Source organism: Mycetomoellerius zeteki, unplaced genomic scaffold (assembly GCF_001594055.1).
Source record: "Mycetomoellerius zeteki isolate Tzet28-1 unplaced genomic scaffold, Tzet1.0 scaffold49, whole genome shotgun sequence".
Taxonomy (NCBI): domain Eukaryota; kingdom Metazoa; phylum Arthropoda; class Insecta; order Hymenoptera; family Formicidae; genus Mycetomoellerius; species Mycetomoellerius zeteki.
Window position 1 is genome coordinate 973,110 of NW_017257489.1, and position 10,712 is coordinate 983,821.

The 10,712-nt window shown below is 29.0% G+C and overlaps 1 protein-coding gene across 2 annotated transcripts; it reads left to right on the top strand.

Moving 5' to 3' along the window:
• Positions 1-33: 33 nt before the first annotated feature.
• LOC108727421 (syntaxin-6) lies at positions 34-8,884 on the top strand. 2 transcript variants are annotated; one of them, XM_018455540.1, is made up of 7 exons: positions 34-479; positions 1,911-2,122; positions 2,347-2,441; positions 2,797-2,856; positions 5,296-5,528; positions 5,766-5,860; positions 8,694-8,884. In XM_018455540.1, the coding sequence occupies exons 1-7, from the start codon at positions 445-447 to the stop codon at positions 8,768-8,770; spliced, it is 807 nt and encodes a 268-aa protein (XP_018311042.1). In that variant the 5' UTR covers positions 34-444; the 3' UTR covers positions 8,771-8,884. The 2 variants fall into 2 exon arrangements, with proteins under 2 accessions (XP_018311042.1, XP_018311041.1); XM_018455539.1 differs by lacking the exons at positions 2,797-2,856; positions 8,694-8,884 and having other exon boundaries at positions 35-479; positions 5,766-5,958.
• The last annotated feature ends 1,828 nt before the right edge of the window (positions 8,885-10,712 follow it).

Consider the following 10,712-nt stretch of genomic DNA (forward strand, 5'->3'; position numbering starts at 1 on the left):
CAACGCGCCGCGATGGGGCGCTCGCGTCCGCGGGGGTGAGTCAAATAAATAGCGGTGCGCTGCGCCGGAATCGGAGCAGACGTCAAACCACATTAAACAACGTCAAACGTCACGACAACGCGGTTACGACTGTTACGAGTGAAAATCACCGAGATCGCGGCTCCTAGTCCTACGACACTGACAGATTTGACTGTCCGCGCACTCCCGTCGCAGGTACCAGACGACGGAAGACGGGATCGCGCGCCGCGGGTGCAGCTCCTAGCGCAAGCCCCAGCGAGCGCGCCGTTCCTCGAAGGGGACCTCTGGTCGCGCTCGAGAATCTCGTCCCACCGATGAGCGAGCGGCCGAGGCGCGAGCGCGCTTCCACCGAGGGTGCCGCGCGGCCGTCGCGGCGAGACAGGCCGCGGCCCAGGCTTTAAATTCAAAGACGGAGCGGATAGAGGAATGACGCTGGAGAACCCGTTCTTTGTCGTCAAGGAGTAAGTGCGTCGCGGGGGAAGGAGCGAGTACATCGATTTTTCCTCCGCGCGATCGACGTGCGTCGCACGAATCAGCACGAATCTGACGAAAGAAAAGAAAAAGGAAAGGAAAGAGGGGATGATTGTTTCTGAGCGCGCGTAAATTCTCTGCGTGTCGTCGTGATTTTTTCTTCGAGAAAGGGTCGTTAAGGGGTGGGTGGGGATAGAGCGTGAGTGAGCGTGAGTGAGCGCGTGGGAGAAGTGCAAGCGGTACAAGCGCTTGCAAACACGCTGAAGTACGCCGATAACGGCGCGACTGATAAGAGGTCCAATTAACCAATATCGGCGCGATGTCGCCGGATTAGATGCGAATTTACGTGATAACGGACGTTATCGTTTTTGTTTCAAGGAAAAATGTCACCTCTCGTTACGATAGTTATCTCCGGCTGACATATTGCTTTGACAGGGGATAATACTTTGACGTGACAGACCGATACGTGTGACAGATCCTTTATACTAATATTGCACGATGTTGCGCGTTGACAGAATTTGTCAACATGATTCTTTCGGTGAAAGAAACGAAACGGCCGATATTTTTTTTTTACTGCAGATATGTCTAATAAAAGCTCTATCTACGAAATATCTATGATTTTTTTTCCTAAAGATTAGGTCTGTTTCTATCAATATATAGTTTAATTTTAATTTCGGTTTAACTAACTCTTCTCATCTTTTTTTCAGTTTTGAGAATTAGAAAAAGATAAAGAGTAAGTTGGAACTGAGATTAAAGTTAATCTACATTGATAAAAACCAGGCCTTGGATGGAGATATCGCTAAATTGTTTATGTAATAACTATTGGATATTGCAATGATTTATTGAAACTTTGAACTTGAGCGAGAGAATTTTTTTTATAAAAGTTTAATGCAGAGTTTAATTAATTAATATAACATTAAAAATATTAGAATAAATAATGAAGTAAATATATGTATTGTTACAGAATTGCATTAATAAATAATATAATGTAATATAAAATATTGTAGGATAAAATAAATGTTTTAGTTTAATAATTTTTGGATAAAAATTGAAAAAAATACAAATAGTACAAAGAGAATTTTATCTGAATAATTTTACATGAAAATATATTCATTTATAATTTGCATAAAAATATTTTCATAGAGATAAATCATATATTTTATACAAAAAATAATGAATTTAGATGAATATAAATATTTAAGCATAAATATGAAAGTATAATCAAATTTAATTTGAATTTAAATTAAGATTTAAAATTCGAATTTTGAATATGGATTTAAATTTGAATCGCTGAGTTTTTTACACTAGGACGTGTATCATTAATTGATTTGTATATTCCTGTAGTGCTTTATGTAAATTTGTTTAGATTTAGTGACCGCTAGTGACCGGCAGTGTGCTTTAATTGGCTTGGACTGTTTCAGCGAGGTGTGCAAGGCGTTGAACAAGAATCGCGGCTTGTACGGACGTTGGAGCGAACTGCAGAATGTTGCGATCGTGTCGCCGACCGGTATACCGCTGAGTGGCTCAGCCACTGCGATCTCACGTACAGACGAACTCGATTGGACCACAACCGAACTGCGGAAAGCACTTCGTTCTATTGAGTGGGACCTCGACGACCTTGAGGATACTATCTATATCCTTTTTTAATCTGAAACATTCCAATACAATTTACTGTAATCGAATTTGATCTGTATGGATATATATTTGAATTTGAATTTAACTTCAAATTTATATTTAAATGAGTTTGAAATTGAATTTTGAATATCAATTTAGATAAATGTCGAAATTTGTATCAAATTTAAATCTACTTTTTAATTTAAATTTGAATTTTTTATATCGTCCTTAATGCGTGTGTACGTATCGTTGAAAAAAATCCAACAAAGTTCAAAATCGACAACAAGGAGTTGACTGTTCAAAGGAGTTTCATCGAACAGGCACGAGAGGAAGTCAAGGTAATTAATTAAATATTTAATTGGATACTTAACCGTTCTGTATACAGAGGAAAATCTATTTTCTTTTCGAGTTACTTTGGCAAGCAATTAAAAATTACCCCGTGTTACGATTACTTATTAAATCCACTTTTTAAATTACATAAGATAAAAATATAACATATAATAATATATAACACATAATATAATTTATATTGTACATAATCACTGCGATTACTTATATATTGCTATATTTGCATTACGATTCATATAATCACGCAATGCTTTGTTACATATATTAACACGTTCACGAAAGCGCCCGCGTTTGCGAGACTAATATCACCTTAATGGCTCTATTCGCTTATTAAACCTTTCGCAGATCATGAAGGACAAACTGAACTTAAGCAGAAGTCGGGATCGTGACAGCACGGCAAGACAGGTTTGTATATACATTGCGTTTCGCTTTACTTATACTCTACATCATATCATAACTGTATTTAGCATGTTAATTGTAAGTATTAAGTTGTACATATATGTTGCAACCAGAAAACAATCAAAGAACATAAGCAGTGCGTCTGAATAATTGGCATGAAAGAAACAAAAACAAGAAAAATAGAAGAAATTTGAAAAAGTAAAAGTAAGTGAGAAAAAGAAATGAGTTGAAAACGTATACTCAGCAAGTTCGACAATTTTAATTGTTTAGCAAGAAATTAAAAGAATAATCCCAACGAATAATCTTTTTTCATTATCATTCATCTTTTTTCTATTTTAAGAATGTACAGCACTTATATATTAGTATTATATATATATATATATATATATGTTATAGAGCCAAAGTGTTAACTCAGAGAATTAAATGTATATATGTATACACTTACTGTAGTCTACTATAGTCAATGTAAACACTGACTAGTAAGCGTGTACATTTACTAAAGTTGACACTGTGATACACATATATACATATAGCACTGTGGCTATAATAATACTTGTATTACATGGAAACACCTCGTACACAGAGTGTTTGGAAAGTAATGAAAAATCTTTCGCATAGGGGCAGAATGGACTAAATTGAGAAGAAAGATCCTTTACCATTTTACAATTTTCGCAATAGTTAACAAGATATTAATTACTAAAAATTGTTGAAAATTAGTCTTCAATAATTTTTTACTCAAATACTATCAACTTTACAGAAAAACTGTAAGAGACAAAAATTGTTTATTCTCATAAGGTTCTGAGAATTTTTTCAGAATTTTTTAATACCATATTTTCTCATGTTGGTAAAAATAAGAAAATGCAGTACTAAAAAGTTGTGATAAAAAATTCTGAAAAAATTCTTAGAGCTTTATGAGAAGAAAATAAACAATTTTTGTCTCTTTCAGTTTTTCTATAAAATTGATTTGAGTAAAAAAATTATTGCAGACCAATTTTCGACAATTTTTAGTAATTAATATCTTGTTAACTATTGCGAAAATTGTAAAATGGTAGAAGACTTCTTCTCAGTTTAGTCCATTCTGTCCCTATGCAAAAGATTTTTCATTACTTTCCAAACACCCTGTATATATTTTGAATGACTAATATACCTTAGATTAACATTAAAAGTTTAAGAGGGATGTATTTTTTACAGAAATTTAATACTGGTAGTAATTTTCAGTATTAAATTGGATTTTTATAATGATTGAATTTAAATTCATTATATCTTAACCTATACTTTCTTATATGTATGTATGTATATATATATATATAAGGTTTTTTTAATGTCTATGCTCGCAAAAACACTCGCTGTAACCTGAATAATTTGACATGTCACAAATTGAAATCTAAATTTAAATTCGAGTTTGAATCGAATACGAATTTCTTTACCATAAACCTCCTTTCACAGTTCCGAATTGTGAATTTTCTTTCATCTATTTATTTTATACAGCAATTAACGCTAAATTAGTGAAAATAACCGTTTTTTTTCTTATCTTTTGAAATATTAAAACAAATTAATTATTTTCATTAAATTAAAAGTGGGTTTTTTTAAATTAAAATTAAAATTGTTTATAAACAATTCAGCCATCTTTAGCTATCTTCAGCTGCCTTCAGCTTTATTCAGCGACAGTGACATCTGTCGGTATTGCGTCTAATTTTTTTTGTCAGTATTGAACAATATCGTTTTGCTATGAGTAGATGCCGTTGACGCATTTCAGTGATTCTAACCTCAATAAAGTGATTCGTCATGTCTTATCAATTAGCACTATTTTGAAGATTTACACGTTATAGAATTAATAAATCGGTCTACTAATCTTCACAAACGATAATGGTATACACGGTATTCACTTTTTTTGTTATTAAACTTAATTAAGTTTCGCAGTAATTGGTATTTATCTAAGAGAAAATCGTGTCTCCAAGAATTCGCAGGAAACGATTTTTATTCTTGGTTTTTTCTTTTCTTATTTAATTTATGATAAATATCATATTTTTTCATTGATAATTTAGTATTTACAAAATTTTAAACATTAAATACATCATAAGTATGTGTACGGTCTTACAATATATATAAATAAATAGAAGCAAATTTATCTTTCATTATATCTTTCTAAGATGTCTCTGCGATCATCAATATTATTAAATTATTTGTCAATTTAATTTGTGATATTACTATTCTAATTTTGTTAAGATTGCGTTTTACGACTGAAAATTAAATTCGGCGTACAGTTTACAGGATTGGATATGAATATATAAATTCACACGGAATTATTTAAACACTAAAGATCCAGCTGGACCATTTAAAGTCTTTAATTCTTATTTGTTGTGTATTATTTTAATTTCAACAATTTGATTTATTACATATCTGTGATAATTATGTTATGATATTTGATGTATTATATATTTTTAGCCGCTTTTGGACAACAGTCCTGCGAGGGTGCCAGCTAATCATGGCACTACTAAATACAGCAAGCTAGAAAATGAAATAGATAGTCCAAACAGACAGTTTCTCAGTGATACAATGCAACAGCAAAATTCTATGATAAGACAGCAGGATGAACAGTTGGATATGATTGGGGAAACAGTTGGCACATTAAAAACAGTATCCAGGCAAATCAACAGCGAACTAGATGAACAAGCTGTGTAAGCTAATATTTTACTACTTTTTTCAGTTTAAAAAATTACAAAGTATTAATATCATAATTTTTTTATTATCCTTATAATTAAAATATTAGAACAATAAGAATGTGTTATTTTAAAATATTAGAAATTAAACATAACAATAGTACTATTGATAATAATGAAATGTATATAATTACAAATTCATTATTATGTATTGCGTTATTATTATTGCAATATGTCAAGATGATTTTCTCACAGGATGTTGGATGAATTTGGGAACGAATTAGAGACGACAGATTCTAAGTTGGACGCTACTATGAAGAAGATGGCCAAGGTGCTACACATGAGTAATGGTAACTATAACAATTACATTCCTGACCAGTGACATCCAGCGTCACCGATCTCGTCTCTAATAACAAACCCTCTTCTCTTTCCTCTCTATCTACCACAATCGCCAATTGTTTTTTGTGTTCCAATGATTAATTGTCATGCTAATTGTCTTGCGCCTTTAAACAATTTAAGGGTACCAATAAAAGATATTGTAACATTTTCGGATACATTTTCAATCTGAATGGTTTTAAAAACACAATATAAACACAAGCACAATATATAAAGATATATACAAGATGAAATACATACATATATGTGTAAAAAGATGATACAAATAATGCTTTTAAAATGTTACAGTACTTTTTATTGATGTCATTGAATTGTTTTTAATAAATCAATTATTTAGATTATTGTTTTAGAAAAAGATCATTTATAATTTGAAAAGTACACTTAATTCTACTTGTACTTAATTCTGTTTGTAGCGCAAGTTCGAGTTTTATGTAACAAGTATAATTTTAGAAATGTTTAAAAATTTAAAAGAGAGATTTACAATCTCTTATTAAATTATAAAAATATCATTCCTAAATTTGTTTAAAAATTATTGTTGAAAAGAGGGAGATGTTGCACGTGGGTAGCCTATATGTAATGTATGTAATATATTATTGCAAAAAAATTAGCTGTCGTATAATCTGGACTAATATCACTGTTTGTCCTATGAAATTATTTACTAAATTATGTCTAAATTATTTTAAAAAAGCAGTTACATTATTTTTGCTACTATTTTAATAATTGTGTATGTTATTAATTACATTTTTAACTCTTTTATTTATATTTTAATATTATATTATTGTAATAGTAATTTTATTATTATTAATTAATATTCCTTTGTAATTTTAAAATTAAGAAATTTGTAATAATTTTGGACGAATAATTTTGGCTAATAATTAGCTAATATTAATTGTAACTATTTTGAATATTTAATAATTAAAGATAATTTAGTAGTTTCTTTTTTTTTATTTTAATATTTAGTAAATTTAGTAAATAATTGACTAATTTTATGATTTTTACTAAAAAAAAATAACGAATTCAAATTTTTATTAACATTTTTTGTTTTGGCATCCAACCAAAATAATGACATTAATCATGTGTTGCATTTTTGCTATGCCTTTTTCATTAATTATGATTAGCACTAATTGTAAGTAGAAATAAAGTGAAGATAATATAAGAAAATTAAGCTCCTTTAATTAGATGCAGACGAATAATATTTTGTGGCATAGATCATGATAGATGAATATATTATATCAGCCGATGTAAATTTTAGAGAACAAAGTACTATAATACATGAGACCTAATTAATTTTAACTGTTACTACGTAAGTTGCGTAGTTTGTTATAATTATAATTACCAAAGATATTGAGCCCTCTTTTGACAAATGTGAGTATAGTATCAAAATCAGGACGGACCAGATCTCCGAGGGATTATTGTTAGTAAAATTGTATGTTGCAGAATAGTACGGTTATTTATAAACTTAAAAATTGAAGAAATGTACAGGATAATCTCGAAATGTATTTTAGTTTCATATCCGGAAAGATTGAAGAAATAAATGCATAAATCAAGTAAATAATTTAGAAAAAGATAAAGATTTAAAAAGATCAAGATTTTAGAGAAAATAAATTATGACAAACGATTGAAAAATTTAAAAAGCTAATAATTAAAAATCTAGATGTGAAACGCTGATTTGAAAGATTAGAATCTTCTTTTCAAGAATTAAGAAAATTTAAAGATACGACAAAGTAAAATTTTTTTAATCTTAGAATAAAAAGTATGTAATATTAAAAGTTTAAGGAATCAAATTCCTAAAGATTTAAACATTTAAGAAAATATGAAATAGTTTAAATCCAGAATTTATAAAGTCATGAAGCGATTGTGAATCTATTTCAGAATTAAAATTCAAAGAGAAAAAGAAATCTACAAATTATTAGAGATTATCTTGAAGAAATATAACTTCTTCATAAACAGAGTGAGAACTTTTCAAAATTGAAAAGAAAAATGTGTTAAAACATATACGCGTTGATACATATACGCGTTTACACGTAATAATAATTATATATTTTTCTTTGTTGGAGAAGACAGTTGCATGAAACATTTAAATAATATATATGTGCGAATTGAGGAGAGCGTAGATTGTATATGTAATCGAATGAAGACATATATAGTAAAAATTGTTATCTCTTTTTTCTCGTCGACGACCAATTGTGAAAAAAGAAAAATATAGAATACATTGACGAATAAAATATAAGAACCAATTTATATTGTGAGCTGTAAACAATTGTAAATATTCCTATTTCCTTAATTTTTTTTAAATTGCTATCTACAATTTCTCACGAAATTATCTATTTATATCTAGTTCAATGTTTTAAAAATTCTATAAACATTTTTAAAGTATATACTAAAAGGATGTAATAATAATTATTAATAATAATATGTGCTACGTTTCTAAATACGTTCGTGAATTTTTTAATATATTTAATCACACATAATTTCGTGAGTAATTATATAAATGTTATAATTGATCAAAACAATATGGATTTTATTTACTTTATATAATTTTATCATATTTAAAATGAACTAATAAAGAAATGTTTGCCACATTTTTTATGGGCAAAGTAAAAAAAGAACAGAAAATATGAAAAATTATTCCAAAATCTCGATGTAATCTTTGTCTAGTCAGGATATTATTAAATGATAAGAGCATCTTTATAGAAATATAATCGCAATTTAATCTCGTAAATGATTCGCATCGATCTCGTAAGAATCTCGAGTGACGCATGTGATGTTACTTTCCGTTTGTTTTAGATCGGGGACAATGGGTAGCCATTGGAGTGTTGACTGCTATATTGGTGTTTTTAATCATTTTATTTATAATTAAATGAATCATCTCTCGTCTCCTCTGGCTTCTTCCCCTTTTCCTCCTTTCCCTCGATAATAATTTCGTTTGTAGCTTTAAGTATAATCTAAGTCCGTTTGACCTATTACTGATAGCGAGATTTTATGAATACTAGAAATAAATACAGAGTTAAAATAATTTATAATGGTCTTCTCTTAAATGTCATTCACCAATGATAAATGCAATAGTATTTTCTATATAATTGCCTATATAAACTATTTAAGCAATCATATATTATAATTATAATGTTGTGTAATATAAAATATATTAAAATTGTTTTTCTTCGCTCTAACAAAACATCTCCAATTATAGACATGTTTCTTTTTTGTTTGAAAGATAAGAATATATATATAGTAATTTACGAAGTTGATCGAACGTTTTGAAAATTTATAACGTTATAGATATATTGACTTTCCAAATTTATTGTTTCAATAGTATAGAAGTTATAAACATTTATAATCAACTTCGTGAATAACTGCAAAAATGGAAATAATATTGTTAAGTTAAAAGATGAAGGAATGAATGAATGTTGTGTAACAGCAACCTAATATTTGTTCTAGTATAGATGCACAATTAATGAGATAATATTATCCTTTGTAATTACTTTCGAGATATTTATTACTCTCAAACATTACAATTTTTGTAGAACGTTCTTGTATAAAAATGCTCTCTTATTTCATCTATCTTGCTTATTATAAAAATATAATTCATACGTGAATTCTCTAGTCTCTGCGTGATTAGGAATTTCGACATTCAGCAATATGGACGACGATAATCAAATGCTACGTGATCATTACTCTAAATCGTATATATCTATTTAATGTTTTTCAACGAATATTGTATAGACAAAAATAGATCTTTATTTTATTCTTATTTTAATATAAACGGATTTTAATGTTTATCGAGTATATTGTCTCTATATTATTCCAGAAATAGCTTTATTATATTTACTTATTTTGATTATTCCCGTTACTCTCTCTTTTTCATTGTTCCACTATTTTATAAAGGCCGAAGAACACTTTTAAAATTAACATTAGGGATACAACGGATAATGATTTGTCGAATAACTGGATACCGGATATATAACGGATAATGCTTTGTCGGATAACTGGATATTGGATCTTGTCCAGTCAAGTCGGATAACCGGATTTTATCCGGAAATTGTACGAAGAGATTAAAAAACTAAAAATCTAATTGTTTTTTTACAATAAAGAGAATTTTTTATGTAAAATATAATGCTATAAAGATTTAATATTTAGACAGAAGATAGAAACAAATTATTGCCTGATAATACAGAAATGGTCATATCTCTTATAAAAAATATAAAAAATACTTAAAAAATAATATGTAACAAAAATATAATACACAAACAAAGAATAAAGGCATAAAAATTATTTCAATTTAATTTTTAAATTATGTTACATTATACATGTTAATTAACGTTTAAATATAATAAAAGAATATGTATGTAGTTTATAGATTGGTCAGATATATAAAATATTTTGAAAATTAAAATTTTAAGTATGTATAATTATTTCTATCCAAATTGTGGAAAATGACCTTTACAATCCGGCCGATAACCGAACTATCCGACAGGACGGCCGGATTGTAAAATACAGCCGGATATCGGATAATTACTGGATATCCGTTGCATCTCTAACTAACATAATTGTTTTCTTAAATTCTAGATCATTGCAAATAACGCATTAACATGCATTGACATGGCAGTTACATGGGTTACATGTTACGGATGTATACAGATCTATATACATATTTATACATAATTAATAGTCATTATAACAAATACATAATAAAGCAAAAATGCAAATTGAATGATAAATGACAATAAATCCAAATGTATATATTATAAAAGAATCTTTGGTATGAAATGTTTGTCATTGCCACTGTGCGCATATGTATCTGCACAA

What these genes read in the sequence shown, in the direction of transcription:
- LOC108727421 (XM_018455540.1), top strand. Translation starts at nt 445, where the DNA reads ATGACGCTGGAGAACCCGTTCTTTGTCGTCAAGGA. An exon ending in AGGCACGAGAGGAAGTCAAG is followed by an intron (nt 2,442 to 2,796) that starts GTAATTAATTAA and finishes AACCTTTCGCAG; the next exon opens with ATCATGAAGGACAAACTGAA. An exon ending in GGTGCTACACATGAGTAATG is followed by an intron (nt 5,861 to 8,693) that starts GTAACTATAACA and finishes CGTTTGTTTTAG; the next exon opens with ATCGGGGACAATGGGTAGCC.